General features: G+C 37.8%; 2 protein-coding genes across 4 annotated transcripts; one reads left to right on the top strand and one right to left on the bottom strand.

Moving 5' to 3' along the window:
- Positions 1-871: 871 nt before the first annotated feature.
- Positions 872-6,940, top strand: LOC133823281 (L10-interacting MYB domain-containing protein-like). 3 transcript variants are annotated; one of them, XM_062255946.1, is made up of 6 exons: positions 872-958; positions 1,057-1,211; positions 1,439-1,491; positions 5,448-5,963; positions 6,044-6,275; positions 6,367-6,940. In XM_062255946.1, exons 4-6 carry the CDS (start codon positions 5,616-5,618, stop codon positions 6,834-6,836), a joined length of 1,050 nt encoding a protein of 349 aa, XP_062111930.1. In that variant the 5' UTR covers positions 872-958; positions 1,057-1,211; positions 1,439-1,491; positions 5,448-5,615; the 3' UTR covers positions 6,837-6,940. The 3 variants fall into 3 exon arrangements, with proteins under 3 accessions (XP_062111930.1, XP_062111931.1, XP_062111932.1); XM_062255947.1 differs by lacking the exons at positions 5,448-5,963; positions 6,044-6,275; positions 6,367-6,940 and adding exons at positions 4,183-4,527; positions 4,614-5,337; XM_062255948.1 differs by lacking the exons at positions 872-958; positions 1,057-1,211; positions 1,439-1,491; ... (1 more) ...; positions 6,044-6,275; positions 6,367-6,940 and adding exons at positions 3,940-4,527; positions 4,614-5,337.
- On the bottom strand, positions 1,778-3,019 carry LOC133825222 (mechanosensitive ion channel protein 7-like). Its single transcript, XM_062258198.1, has 2 exons — positions 2,063-3,019; positions 1,778-1,925 (listed from the first exon to the last, which is right to left on the bottom strand). Exons 1-2 carry the CDS (start codon positions 2,389-2,391, stop codon positions 1,778-1,780), a joined length of 477 nt encoding a protein of 158 aa, XP_062114182.1. The 5' UTR covers positions 2,392-3,019.
- Positions 6,941-15,497: the final 8,557 nt, after the last annotated feature.

A 15,497-nucleotide genomic window follows, 5' to 3' on the forward strand; every position in this document is an offset into this window, starting at 1 on the left:
TATCTCTATAAGCTTACCATTTGCTATAAAGATTTAATTCATATCTTAATAGATGATCATTTATAGATCAGTCTAAATCTTGAGTTACGATGAACTATTGTATATATTTATTAGATCTTTTGATTTATTCGTTAAATCCTCTTAATATAATCTAGTGATTTTTGTTTTGAAGATTCAATTTCATGAATGGCTAGGAACGTGATTTTTACAATAATGGAATCCATGATTTCTTAATGGATCGAATATTGGTTTCCTTAAGGGTTAGTTCTTGGACTGAATGGTTATTGAACTCAAATCTATAATATGATTATAGCTTAATTATTCATTGGATAATTAATGGTACTTAAGATGCTAAAGGTAAATAGAAAGGTAAAACAGTAATTCTTGACCAACTCTAATTAGAGGACTAGTAAATGGAGGCAAAAACTTTGTAAATATAATTCTATAGTTACTTAGAGTGCGATTCTATATTTATAGAGGAGTAATAATGGAATTAATAAATAAGATAATTTAATTCAAGAGTTTAATTAATAATCTGGTTTATTGGAGCTTCATCTTATAGGTCCATGGTCCCCGAGTCACATCTGTGCTACACTGTTAAGGGTAAGGATGTCTCAGGCAAGATTAATGAAGAAAATGACTAAATTGCAAATGAATTAATTTTCCAAGGAAAAGTAATGGGCATGTTCGGTAAACATTTTTTAAACAATTTTCTATTTAAATAATTAAAAATATGATAACAAAAATAAGAAACACGTTCGGTAAGATATTTTTATTTTTTTAAAATTTTAATTAAAATTTCTAAAATTTTGAAAACAACATTTTATCACTTTTAAAAAAATTTAAAATTGTTTTCAGACGGTTCTTTCTCATTTTCTCACGATTAGGGTTCATCCTCCTCAATGTTCAGCCTCCTCCATGGCTATTCTTGCTCTCCATGACCTTCTCTCTTCCACATGTGAGTTCTCACTCTCTTCTCCATTACTATTTCTCTCACTTTCTCACGTTATTTGATTTTTGCCAGGATTTTTTTGATTGTTTTTGTTTATGTGATAGGTATATTTGGATTTCTTCTCTGATCAGAAATCAATCGATGATTTCCATTTTCTTTGCCTGCTTGTTTGAATTTGGCCTCTGTCTTGGTTCTCACCACACTCTGCTCAGTTACATGGTGTTTCTTCTCCATCACTGTTGAAGGCTATCACTCTTATGTGCGTGCTTCTTCTTCTTAACCTCATTTTTCTTTTTTTTCAATTGCCTTCTCATCTGGTTTTTGACATGTCTTGTCTGATATGTTTCCTTGCACTGCATTGTACCGTGTGATGTACTTGATTAAATTGATGGGTTCATAATGCTTTGTTAATTTATAATATACAATGTTGTACTCTAGTATTAAAACTCTCCGACTTGTTCTGAAACCTTTTGCTTGTTCCAATAGGACAAGGGACTTGTTCTAAAGGATTTGGCTCTTGTCGTTGGATCACACAACAAGTATGCCCAACTATCTCTTTCTTCTTTTATTTTTCTTTTATTTATTTATGAATCAGGATTAGGAATTTAAGGTAGAGTTTTGATCTGGGGTTTGAAAGATTGAGTATTGTTGTGTTATATATGGGATTCTGGTTTTGATCTATGTTTTGATTCAGCATACTTGAATGGCTACTTTTATGTCCTTTTTCATGCCTCCAACTGTTCTCATAGGCCACTTGGCTATAGCTGTAGGGGGAAAATCTCATTTGAGCAGTAACAAAGTCAGCCTTGATGTCACTCCTAGGACTTAGAATTGTTTCACTAACAAAGAATTGGGATCTTGAGTTTTGTAAACAAATTCTTGTTCGAATTCAGATGTTGTTCCAAATAGATGCATTGTTCTAATAGCTTCGTCTTTATTCATAAACCTCATCAAATCCTCTAGGTAAATACATCTGTAACAACACATATTTAACACAACAACAAAGCTCTAGCTTGTCAAATATTCATATATATATATATATATATATAGTAACCTATATGTATATCATTCAACACAACAACAAAGCTTGTCAAATATATATATTCGTACTTGGACCCGAACTTGGCTACATTGGCAAATATCTTCTTGGCTGCCTCTTTTGCCTGGCATTCAGTTTTGATCTGTAAAGAAGACTCATCATCCGTATTAATATTATTAGAGTTCTGTATTTTTTCATCCAGAGTGGCCAAGGACCCAGTCCTTACAGTATCTATCATTTTCCTCATATTCCAAGCTGATATATTCTTCTGATTTAGCTTATGCAAGTGGTCAATTGAGAATTTTCCACCTTGTTTGTGAGGCACCTGCCTAGAAAATCTGTCATTGGAAGGAAGCAGGCTTGCTCTGAGGTCACTTAGCGTCCAATACTTCCTGTTCATCTTTTGTGCTGTCTATTACAATGTCTATAATCACAACCTTTCCTCCATTGCTTGGAATAACTTCTCTACAATTCTTCAAAATCGTCAGGCTTTCATCATCACTACAACCACGTAGAAGAGACTATATATATATATATATATAAAGCTTTTTGCTTGAACTGAAAAGGTCACCGTATTCAGTGTTCTTTCCCCAATAATCATAAAAGCTCATCCCATCATGAGCTAACTGAAATGACATTGTTGGACTTGGAGTTGCATCTTTCTGCTGGAACCAACTTCCAAGTATGCATCTCCTTCTTCTTCATTTTGGTTACTGACTTTTTGTACTGTGATTAATCTTGATCTGTTCCACTCGCCTTTCAATGATTCCTACCTAAATGACCATGTTCAGTAGTGGAGTGCATATACTTTTTATGCATCTGCTTCTCAGTCATTGAATCATCTTCCCTTCTAAGCTTGTTTTCATTTGGCAGGTGATTAAAGTACTTAATCATTGATAGAATCTTACCAAAACCTTCTCTTTTGAACAGCTTCTAATCTGAAATCATCTTCCTTGTTATCTGAAATCATGAGATTAAAGTACTTAATCATTGATAGAATCATGCTTATTCCTTAGCTATGAAACAACCTTGTACTCTGCTTTTCTTTAGAATGGTATAAAGCTTTTACCATATCAATGATATCATCCCTTATTTTTATTACTACTTCTGGTAGGAGTTCCTTAAAATCAGTTGCCAGATGGGTTCTCTTTCAGACTGTAATAATGAAATAAGCAGGCCTTATTTATAAAGCTCATCCTTGGTAACTTTTTAGTTTTAAAATCTACAATTGTAAGTTGAATGAGCGCAAATCAATACCAAGCATGGATTTTTGTCTCTTTGTATCTTGTTTGCTTCTTCTTCTTCTTCTTCTTTTTCTTTTTGATACACATAATGATTCTTGCAACTTATTTTAAACCAACCAAAGAAACCCCACAAGGCACTGAATCTTCTCGTGGTAGCTTTAGCTAAAAACCATGATAGATGTATATTATTATAAGACTTAATTACCAAACCCAGATATTAAAAAATATTATATACACACATATATGTAGTTTGGAATTTTTATTAATTTACCAGTGGTGGTGAGGACAATACTAACTTTAGATTAATAACACGCACTTTCATGTGATATGGTAGGACTAATATACTAATATGTATAATTCAACCAAAATGTGGGTGATAGTAAAATAGAGGCTAGGACACACATAGAAGCCATTATTTTTAGTAGTGGATATTAGGCTTTTACCATATCAATGTTGAAGTCTTCACCTTCCTTTGGCCCTCAATGTATATTCTAGATTCACTCCTCCTAGGATGGCTAAAATTCGACAAATTCGAGTTTTCATGAGCACTTTCTCTCCTGGAAGCAGTTTCTTGTCTAATTCTTGTTTTGTTGACTTAGAATAATATATACAATTACAATTGAAAACTTTTATTCACTGTGTGTAAATATTATGCTTATGAATGAAATCTATTTGGAAGTTTAATATGTTTAAATTATGTTTTAAACATGGCTCTGCAATGTTGTTTATATTATGATTTTTAAGAGTGATTTTTTATTTTTGTTGTGTTTATTTTAAATATTTTATCTTGTTTGTTCCTGATCTGGTTAGTTTTTGGTATTTTTTTTGGATAGCAAATATATGACATAAATCTAATTTCTTATTGTTGTTCTTGAAATGGTTGTTTATTTAGGAATAGTCTTGTATTTGCATTTAGAATTCTTATTGAATCCTTAGGTCTTACCTAGATGGCAGGTGTTGATAATGAAGTTCTTATTATTGAGAATAATGATGAGGCATCTGTTTGGACTCAAAAGCATGAAGAAATTTTCATTGAACTTATGGAAGAAGAAGTCTTAAAGGGAAATAAGAGCACCATAACCTTTACCAAGCAATCATGGAAATATATAAAGGAAGAGCTTTGTGCACGAGCAAAAAGAAATTATAGTGATATGCAACTAAGGAACAAATACAATCAATTAAAGCAAAAGCATAAGTATTTGAAGTCTTTACTGAAAGAGACTGGCATGGGATACAATGCAGTGACTGGAGAAGTTAGTGCGACAGATGAAGTTTGGGATAAACTTATTCGGGTAAAAATGATTTAAAATGGATTTTATGCTTGTTTTGTTTTGATAGGTATTGGTATATTTTATCAATATAATTTCATTTGATGTAGGTTAACAAGTCTGCTAAAAGATTTAGAAAGAAATGTTGTAAGTTTTATGAGAAATTATGCACTATCTTTGGTGATACTACTGCAACTGGTTCCAATGCTCATCCTTCAACTCGAAGTCCTTCTAATGATGGAGATAATAATGATGATGATGCAACGTCGATAAGTCCGTCTACTAGGAATGAAGAAAGTGGTTTTGATGAGGATGGTAGCAGAAGAAGAGGTAAATCAACAGCCACTTCGAACTCTCGATCAGTAAAAAGAGCAAAGTTCTCATCAGCTTTGGCAGATGCACTGGCAACATATAATGAAACTGCAAAGCGAAAGACAGAATTGATAGAGAGATCAATGGCAACATCTGCATCACATTACTTATTGGATGAGAGTGTTGAAGCTCTTAATCAAATTGATGGAATTAGTGGAGAAGTATACGCAAAAGCTATTGAGAAGTTTGAGAACGAGGTGTCCAGAGCATTGTTTCTAAAGATGCCAGAGCATAGAAGAATAGATTGGTTGCTGAATTTGAAGTGAAAAAGTTTAGACTTTGTTTAGCTATGAACAAGATGACTTTATTTAGCTATTAACTTTAGTTTTGTTTAGCTTTTGACTGGATGATTTTGTTAAGCTATTGACTGGATGACTTTATTAGCTATTGACTGGATGACTTTGTTTAGCTATTGACTGGATGACTTGTTAGATATTGACTGGATGACTTTGTTTAGTTATTTACTGGATGACTTGTTTTGCCTATTTTGTTTTATGGTTTGACTTTGAATTTGAGTGTTTATATATTTTTATATATTGAATGTAAAATTTAAAAGTTTTTTCTACTATCAGGATAAAACGTCTTTAAACGTTGCTCGGTTCAACAAGGATAATTTACTGGATGATTCAGATGATGAGTTTGGAGAGATTTTGCTATATTTTGCTTGCGAGGAATATAATCAATTATATCTTTCTAAGCAACCTTGTAGAAATTCAGCTCTTTCAGGCCATGAATACGTTATGGAAGTATTGCACGGGCATTGGAGTAGGTGTTATGATTTGTTTAGAATGAACAAAGATGTCTTCAATTTATTTTGTGGTGTTCTAAAAGAAATTTTTTTATTGAAGAACTCACGATATCTGTCTGTTGAAGAACAAGTGGCTATGTTCTTATTTGTGATTGGCCATAATGAACGACATCGTGTGGTTGCTGAACGATTTCAGCACTCCATCTCAACCACATCACATTATTTTAGGAAGGTTTTGAAGGCAATATGTCGTCTATCCAAAGAACTAATTACTCCACCTTCATTTGATGTAACTCCTCCACAAATTCGATTCGATCCAAGATACTATCCATTTTTTAAGGTACAAAAAATTAAATTATTATTTTTTCCTTTCTTTCAATATTCAATAAAAAAAATCTAATAATTTATTTTGTATTTTAGAATTGTGTTGGAGCTATAGATGGGACTCATATTTCTGCGCATGTTCCAATTGATGAACAAATACCATATCGAGGTCGAAAAGTGGATACAACTCAGAACGTTATGTGTGTATGTTCATTTGACATGAAGTTCACATACGTTGTTCCTGGATGGGAAGGATCAGCTAATGATGCACGAATTCTTCTAGAATGTGCCACAAACCCAGATTATGGATTTCCAATGCCGCCCCAAGGTAAGTATTTATCAAACTTATTGTGTTGATTGACATTATTTTATATTAAACATCTATAAGTAAAAACTAACATAAATTTTCATTAGATCAGGAAAATATTATCTTGTTGATTCTGGCTATACAAACATGCCTGGTTTTCTTTCACCATATCGAGGAGAAAGGTATCATTTGGGCCAGTACACAGATCTTAATCCCATAGGAAAAAAAGAGCTCTTCAATTATCGACACTCTTCCTTGAGAAATGTCATTGAGCGGTGTTTCGGTGTGTTGAAGGCTCGCTTTCCAATCCTAAAACAAATGCCTTCATATGATCTAAGAATACAAAAGTACATTGTCATTGCTTGCTGCGGGATTCACAATTTTATAAGGACAAATGCAGAAGCAGATGTATATTTTGATGGAGGTGAAGGAAATTCTGAAGTACAGGCCACTACTTTACAAAGCACGGATGGAATTTTGACTGATAGTGTAGAGTTCAGTATTTCTAGAACTCATATACGTGAAATGGCTCATGTTCGTGATGAAATTGCTGATCATATATGGAGAGCTAGTCCACGATAGTGAGATTGAGTAAAGACATTAGTTGATTGTTATGACTCGTTTAATGATTTACTTTAAGTTTGGACAATTATCAGTTCATACGTTTTTTTATTTTACTATGTAAACTTTCTTGGATAGATATTAAGTTTTGAAATTTGAGATTACTTGAATATTATTAATATAATATTTTTTTACTATAACTTTCTTATTTTTTATTTTAAAATAATAAATAGTGGTCACAAAAAATATTTTTATTTTTTAGTTTAGAAAATGAAAATAAAAAATAAAATTTAAAAAAAAAAAAATTTACCAAACATGTTTTTTATTTTTTATTTTTTTAAACAAAAAATAAAAATAAAAGTTACCAAACACATTTTTATTTTTATTTTAAAAAAACAGAAAACAAAAATGGTTACCAAACGCATTTTTATTTTATAAAAATAAAAAAAACATAAAACAAAAATATGTTTTTATTTTTGAGTTTAAAAAATTTTAAAACAAAAATTTTACCAAACGCAACCAATAATTATGTGATAATTAATTAATTATTTAACTAATTAGTTCTTATTTGAAATAGTTTATATTAGTTCAAATAAATATTAATCAGTGTTTTGATTAATATTAAAGAGAGTTAATTATCATCTTAGTATAAGATAATTATTCAAACTAATAGTTTTTAATATAAGGTTAATTTTGAATTAACCGATATATATATATATATATATTGGAATAAATATATTGTTTTACAATTGATTAATAAACAAATGAGAAAAATCAATGAGACAATTAAAGTGGCACATGCCACTTTGTGGTGTCACCTATCCTTGGGAATTGAATTTTAAATTTTAAATTAAATTTTTTTATTTTATTCTTATTTTAAATTTGATTTAAATAAATAATTAAAATAACAGATAACTAGTTAGTTTGAATTAATTATATTAACGAAAAATAAAATTGTTTATTTTATCTTTATAAGTCTATAAAGAAATAATTTATAAGATAAGTTGTTAATTGTTGTTATCAGACTCTCTCAGAAAAGCATCGATAGTATTTTCTAGGCCTGAAAATTCAAGAGTTTTCTACAAGCCTTCTCTCTTCTCCAAACTCTCTAGATCTCATGTGTTGTGAACATCTAGAGAGCCTAAGTAATCAACCTGTGAATCTTACGTGCCCACGCACATCCTTGTGTGTTTGAGAAACGACTTGGAATGCTAAGGAGTGAGACTTCACTTGATTGGAAGATTAATTAATTATACTAAAAGACTCAATAAATCTTGATAGGCTTCAAGATGTAATCTCATTTTCCTTGTATGTGTTGATTTAATATATAGATATATGTATTGATCCTGGCTCGGTATTAATTATTTTTTTAAATCCCCCCACCCTACCTTCTGCTACATCCATGATTTTATTCAAATTATTACAAACAACTAGGGACCTTTCTCTCCTCTCTGGTCATCACTCGTTCATTTAGCTTTATCTAAGCGTCTGAATTTTAAGGAGTCTCGCACTTGACCCCAGCAACTAGATCTAGTAGCGAGGTGCTGGTGACTAGACTTTGTAGCAAAGGGTTGATGAACAGACCTCTGTAGTTGGTCTTTAAGAGTAGCTTGGTGTTTCAACTATGTCTACTGTTATTAAAGTTCCCACCAAAGTACTCTTCGGTAAATGGTGGTAAATATTTCTGCATGGGTGTTCTTCAAGTAACTATGAAGAATGTTTCCTCCTCAGGAGTACCATTTTCCCAACATTCTTCGGCTGCCCCCAATTGTTGAGGACACTTTCATGTAATTTGTGAGATGACTTGATGTCGATCGGTGATGGTTCTCACTATTGTAACTGGGAATGGCTCTTTAATTTTTAAAGTGGTGAGGTCACTTTCCTCAAGAGTGGCGACAACTCCATGCCTTGTAAGTGGCGAGGTAACTCTGTAGTGAATGGAGAGTGCACCTCTTTCGCGAGTGGCGACGAATCAATGGCTTGCGAGTGAGGAATGGTGAGGTCACTCAATAGAGAATGGCAAGGATACCCTTAGTTTATTGGCTACAATTCAAATATGATGTTAATATGGGACAACTCTTCCAATTGGTGAGGGGTAATGGTCAACTTAACCTAATTAATACACTTATTGCTAGCTTGCATTGGAGAAACCCCGCTTATTACTTGACTATTTCAAATTTGCAGCCATCTGATTGGATATCCCACGTCATCTACTCCAGTGAAATCATCACCATTTCTTTATTTTTACTTCTATGTATTTATGTAATTTGGGCTCAGGTCCTTTTTGTAAAACTTTACTTAGTACTTTGATCGTACGGCAACTTGGCAATTTTACTAGTCCTCATTTTTATAGGCTAACTTAGTTAGCAAGGTAGGTCATTTTGTTTAGATCGCTACTTTTGACCTTTTATTTATATGGTTGCTATTCGTCGTTAATTTTTCGTAGCTTTACCTTTTATTTGCATCAGTGTAGTTTCTCAATCTATACGCCATATGCCCCCCAAGTGACTTGGGAATAACTATTCCATGATAGCTTGAGAATTTTGAGTCTTCCCCCTTTGGTCACCTGGGATGTGAGATTGGACTCATTCTTCTTTCCCTGGTCATTTGAGACATCACTAACCATTCCACTCCTTTCCATTAGCCTTAGGCAATGAGCCAATTAGTTTGAAGTTTGGGTTCCTCGCCGACGAGGTGGTAGTTGGTGATGACATGCGGTCTTACCATTTAGTCAGAATCCTGGGATTTCTTGCCAATTAGGTAAGCGATGGGCGAGGGTTGACCGACTGCAAGTGTCATTTGGCGAGGTAGGGTTCATTTTGGCGAAGTCCTAGCCATACTTTGCTTTCTTGATCCCCTCGCAAAGTATGGTTTCAATTTATTACTTGAAGATCCTGACATAAATGACAATACTTTGATGACGTTGTTTTGTGATAGTGGCGATCTTTCTCATATTGGTGGTGAACTATTCATATTTTTAACCTTCTCCTTATGATAGGTGACGACGTCTCTTGTTTTCTTTAATGATTAGTGACCATTGCTTTGAAGCCTCGACGATGGACTTAGTTGATATGGATCTTTGGTAACTTTTATTTAGGTCATTACTTTTGACTGTCTGTTTGATTGGCGAGGTTGCCTTTTATATATGTATAAGCCCTCATGTTCTTTTACATTGAATGTTTTACTTTCCTCTAGCATTCTTTCATGGATGATCTTGTGTGACCTTTGTTTGTTATTTCATGCTTTGGCTTCTCTATGAATATATATTTTTTTATTCGTACATGTATTTAGATGAGTATTCATATGTTTTGGTCGTCAGAGGTGGTGACCATGTGTTATTTTCTTTATTCTTGGTCACTCAAAGGTGGTGAGCAATGGCTTCTTTGCTTGTGGTCACGTTGAGCTGTGACCCATACACCTTTGTTTTTCTAGTTTTCTTTACATGGAATGTGCCTCACCTTCCCTATTTTCTTGTTTCAAATATTGACAAAGATTATAGAAGAGGTGCATGACCATTCATTGGGGCTACCAATACTATGACGCCACGCAAAACAAGGGCTAGTAACTCAAGGAAGGAGATTGTTGTGGTCGATATTGAATCCTCTGATAGTTTTGATTTTGACAAGGCTTCAACAACATTTGAAGTTCGAAATGGTGATCTTGTACCTTAGTCGGCGATAAATGAGGAGGATATCAGTTGTCTAACACAAAATCATGGCCTTTGTTGTGGCTATTCCTCGCTAAAAATCACAGCAACAAAGGGAACATTGATCAATTGCAATAACCCACCGTATAGAATGAAAAATCACAGATTGATAAACACATATAATATACATACATAGAGAGAGAAAGGGCGAGGAGTTGTAGATTTCAATTTAAATGAGATATTTACCAAGAAATGGTTAAAGTTGACACAAAAAAAAAAATATTAAGCAAAGAATCTGTTAGAAACACACTTTTAATATATAATGATGATGAGGCTAATTAAAGTTAAATCTGTTAGATATATATAATAAATAAAATAGACATTTCTATATTATAGTTTAATTCAATTTAAAATGATGAGGCTAATTTAAGTTAGAATATCCGGTTTTAATTAATAATAAAGCGTAATTGCAAAACCCCCATATATTTACATTTTGTTACCCATAACCCCCCAATCTTTATTTTTGGCGGCAATACCTCCAAAACCATCATTCCACTAGCAAATCTACAGTCCCCATTTGTTTTTGCCATTATGGACAGTCTAGGTCAAAGATCATGATCCATGTCATTAACAAAAAAATATTTTAATCAATTTTAAAATAAAAAATAATTAAAAAATATGTAATTAATAAAAATTAAATTATAATATATAATAAAGAGTAATTGGCCGACAAACCCCCTTATATTTACATTTTGTTACACTTAACCCCTCCATCTTTATTTTTGGCGGCAATACCTCCAAAACCACCATTCCAATAGCAAATCTACAGTCCCCATTTGTTTTTGTCATTATGGACAGTCTAGGTCATAGATTGTGATCCATGTTGTACGCCCTGATTTTCCCATGGGCTGATTAGCGGGCTGAGCTGCGACCTAATCATGATTATCTCGTGGACATCCCCAAAACCGGAGCTTCCGTCATAAGGTCGTACCTCCTTAGCTCGAGGTAACCCAAGGGCTTGCCAAGATTGCCTAAGACCTGAGTCCGGACTCTGAAGGCCGAAGGTCGAGTTAAGTATCCAACTCGTGGTACGAGCTGGATATGGAGGTTATGACCCTTTGTAAAGTCAACACACGCAAGGTAAACGTGCATATATCAGACATCACGTGTCTGATATGCCCTTGACTTCTCGGACACGCAGCAGGAACGTGCGTATTCAGACACCCACGACTGGGTTGGGCCGTGCGGCCCATTATCTCCTTACCTATTGATTTGACCACACTTATGTGTCAGGTTTAGGAATTAATCATGAATGTCACAGAGTTGATATGATAGGTAAGAAGGTCACGGGATGACCTTCTTACCAACTCCCAGGTGCCTTCTCCTATAAATATGGAGACCCTGAGAGTTGATAGGGGTTGGATTATCTTTTGTAAGAAATATCCTGTAATCATATACCCAAAATAGAGCAATAATATTGACTAGTGGAGTAGAAGGATTTTAACCTTTGAACCACTTAAAAACCGTGTCTTGAGTCACCTTCCCATTTCCTAAGATCATATATCTGTTTCGGTTCATTATTAGCACTAATCCCTTGCTCTTATTCTCTTAATTACCTGTTGGCGAAGAACCACGTCAACAGTTTGGTGCTTTCATTGAGAGTAAGTCCGATTCAGTGCTGTCGCAAACATCCGACTATCGTGACAACTCAATCCAGGCACGGTAACGAGGCAGAGCAACATGATGGGCAGGAGGCTCATCATACTGCCACCCCTGGTGAACAAGTTCCTGAAGTCCAGCAGCGGCCAAGAAAACAGCCGACGGGCCAAGATGATACTGGAAGTTCAGCACCTTGGCCGCCTAACCCGAACCCATGTTATTACACTGCGGTGGAAATGGAGAATGCTCAGCTGAGGAGCCAGCTAGCGATAGCTAGTCAGCAGATCAAGGATGTGCTGGCCCGACTACCCCCTCTCACAACCGACGTTAACGTCGGAGAGAGGCAAGGCGAGGCTTCTAAGTCTCGCCGGGGTAATTGGTCCAGGCGTAGCCGTTTAGACAGACTTCCGACGCCCAACTCCACTCCTTCATCACACCATCGAGAGGCAGACTTCAGAGGAATGCCTAGATCCGAACAACAGCAATAAAGCCGTTCGGTCAGAACGTCGACTCCTAGCTCCCAACCATCCTCGAGCGCGCCCAGGAGAGCTCGAGGAAATTCCCGAAAGAGATCCGGGGAGGGCTCAACGCATCAGCCCGTCCCCAACAACCGTCCTGCGCCTCGTCCAGATCACCAGGCGCGAGACTAGCGAGTTGGCAGGGCCGAAAGGCCCCCACCGAATGTAATTCGACCTGACGGAACCAGGATTGCCTCTCCAGTCAGGCATCCCGATCAGATATCTGTCTCCTCCTCGACCCGTTCGAGATATTCCTACTTACGGAAGTAGCAGGAGAGATCCACCATCAGCTGGACCTTCCCGGCGTAGCAGGGTGCCAGGGGAAAGCCCAGGTCCTCACCACCAAAGGCGGACTCCAAGCCAATCTAGCAGGAGCCACTAGACCGGCAGTCGCCGGAGTGATCTCTCTGGGGGAGACCTGCGCCAGCGTTTGAGTTCGGCGCAAAGTCCTCGAGTCACCCAAGGAGGCGACCTTCGAGATCGCCTCAACTCCCATAGAGGGGAGCAAGTGGGAGGAGATAGCCACGCTCGCTCAGGGGGGGCCCTGTCCGAAGTACGTAACGGAGGGAATGCCCCAAATAACCTATCTCAAGATAGGAGGGAAAATAACCCACCAAATATGTACAATGGATCCGGAGCTGTTGAACAGCCCCGGAATAACCAAGGACACCAGGACCAAACCCTTGAACGCCTAACTCAGATGGAGGAGCTGATGAGGAAGCTCCTGACGGAAAAAGAAAAAGACGAATATGATTCAGGGGACGAGATGGAACTCTTCGCCCCCAGTATAGCAGGAACGGCGTACCCGCCTGGCTTCCGTATGCCACACCTGTCAAAGTTCAATGGAGACGAAGACCCGTCGGATCATCTAGGAATGTTCAACACCTTGATGATGGCTCACAACATCGGCCCCGAGCTGAGATGTTTAATCTTCCCTTCCACACTGACTGGGCCTGCCAGGCAGTGGTTCAAACAAGGTAAAAAGCAGTCAATCAGCTCCTGGAAAACTTTCTCGGCAGATTTCAAAAAGGCATTCTGAGCCTCCCAGGCCGCCTGTGTTCAGGCTGACTCCTTGGCTAACGTGAGGCAGCAGCCCGGTGAGACTTTGAAGGCCTATCTGAGCAGATTCGCGAACGTTGCTACTCGAGCTAGAGACGCGGATGATAGCTCCAAGCTCATGGCCATGAGAACTGGAATCCTCGTCGGAGGAGATCTCTGGAAGGATATACAAAGGAAGGGAGTCAGCTCGGTTAACGAATTCCTTAACAGAGCCCAGGAATGGATCAACTTGGAAGAAGCAGAAGCTTTTGCTGTAGGAACCAGCCAGGTCCCTGAGCAGCCCGCTGGAGTGGGGACGGAGGTCGTGGCAGCGACCCAGAACCTCACACAGAACAACCTACCCGGTGGAGGCAAAAGAAAGGGGAATGGTGAAGGCAGTCAGCACGGCCAAAAGAAGAATAAGTCCATAGACAAGTTTAAGCCCATTTTCGCGACTTATACCGAGCTCACTCATTCTAGGGAGAATATCTTCCTAGCCAACTCTACTCGAGTCCCCTGGAAGAGGGCGGAGCCATTAAAGCACCACAAGGGGAAGAGAGACACTTCCAAGTTTTGTCGTTTTCATAACGATGTCGGCCACAATACCGACGATTGTAGACATCTAAAGGATGAGATCGAGACTCTCATTCGAGCCAGCCCCTTGGTTCAATACGCACGGAACAGGGTTCCAGGAAACCGATCTGCTCCGGAAGTCCCGGCCAGTCAGCCCGGGTCTCGGGTAGACCAGGATGTACCTCCTCCTGTGGTAGGAGGAGAGATATCCACCATCTCTGGAGGTCCGCACATGGCCGGCACGAGCAGAGGCGCCCAGAAGAGATACGTGAACGAACTAAAGGCTCATAACGGAGAGGAGTTCGTCCCGGAATAGCTTCAGTCAAAGCAGCAGTGGTTGGAGAGGCAGCCAATCATTTTTACGGAGGAAGATGCGGGCCATGTCTAGTTCCCTCACAATGATCCTCTGGTCGTAGCAGTCCACCTCGCCAATAGGAGAGTGAGGAGGGTACTGATAGACAACGGGAGTTTGGTGAACCTCCTATTTCGATCCACCTTAGAGAAGATGGGTTTGACTGTCACCGAGCTGAAGGAAACATCCATGATGTTGTATGGTTTTTCGGGAGAAGGATTAGCAGCGACAGGGACGATCGAGCTGGTGATCACCCTAGGTGAAGGATCTCGGACAGTCTCCAAACTCCTCGAGTTCGTGGTCATTGACTGCTTCGCTGCCTACAACGCCATTTTGGGACGACCTACGCTCATAGCTTTCGAGGCAGTCACGTACATTCGCCACCTCGCGATGAAATTCCCTACTTCGATGGGAATCTGCACTATCCATGGCGATCAGCTCGCTGCCAGGGAATGCTACAACATTTCCATGAAGGGAAAATCTAAACCCGGGCAGCTGCAATGGCCATTCAAGGTGAAGAGGAATCTCAGGAACCCTTGGTAGATCCTGAGATTGCAAAACCTCAAAGCACCGAGGGGGAAAATGTCGTCCTAAGTGAGGATATTGACCCCCGAATAGGCGAGGAAAGATCCGAGCTCCAGTCGATTGAGGAGCTCGAGGAAGTGAACATTGATCTGCAGAATCCGTCACAGACGGTCAAGCTCGGGAAAAACCTCTGTAGCAAGAGGAAGGTGGAGCTGACTAAGTTTCTGCGAGATAACCTGGACGTGTTTGCTTGGTTCCATAAGGACATGGTGGGAATCAGCCCCAGTGTCATCATGCATACACTTCATCTAGATAAAATCGTTCCCGCCAAGTCCCAGAAGTAAAGGCGTTTAGGAACAGCTCGAGCTGAA

This window comes from Humulus lupulus, chromosome 3 (genome assembly GCF_963169125.1).
Source record: "Humulus lupulus chromosome 3, drHumLupu1.1, whole genome shotgun sequence".
Classification (NCBI taxonomy): Eukaryota; Viridiplantae; Streptophyta; class Magnoliopsida; order Rosales; family Cannabaceae; genus Humulus; species Humulus lupulus.

What these genes read in the sequence shown, in the direction of transcription:
- LOC133825222 (XM_062258198.1), bottom strand. Translation starts at nt 2,391, where the DNA reads ATGAACAGGAAGTATTGGACGCTAAGTGACCTCAGAGCAAGCCTGCTT. An exon ending in GTAGCCAAGTTCGGGTCCAA is followed by an intron (nt 1,926 to 2,062) that starts GTACGAATATAT and finishes GTGTTGTTACAG; the next exon opens with ATGTATTTACCTAGAGGATT.
- LOC133823281 (XM_062255946.1), top strand. Translation starts at nt 5,616, where the DNA reads ATGGAAGTATTGCACGGGCATTGGAGTAGGTGTTATGATTTGTTTAGA. An exon ending in GATACTATCCATTTTTTAAG is followed by an intron (nt 5,964 to 6,043) that starts GTACAAAAAATT and finishes TTTGTATTTTAG; the next exon opens with AATTGTGTTGGAGCTATAGA. An exon ending in ATTTCCAATGCCGCCCCAAG is followed by an intron (nt 6,276 to 6,366) that starts GTAAGTATTTAT and finishes TCATTAGATCAG; the next exon opens with GAAAATATTATCTTGTTGAT.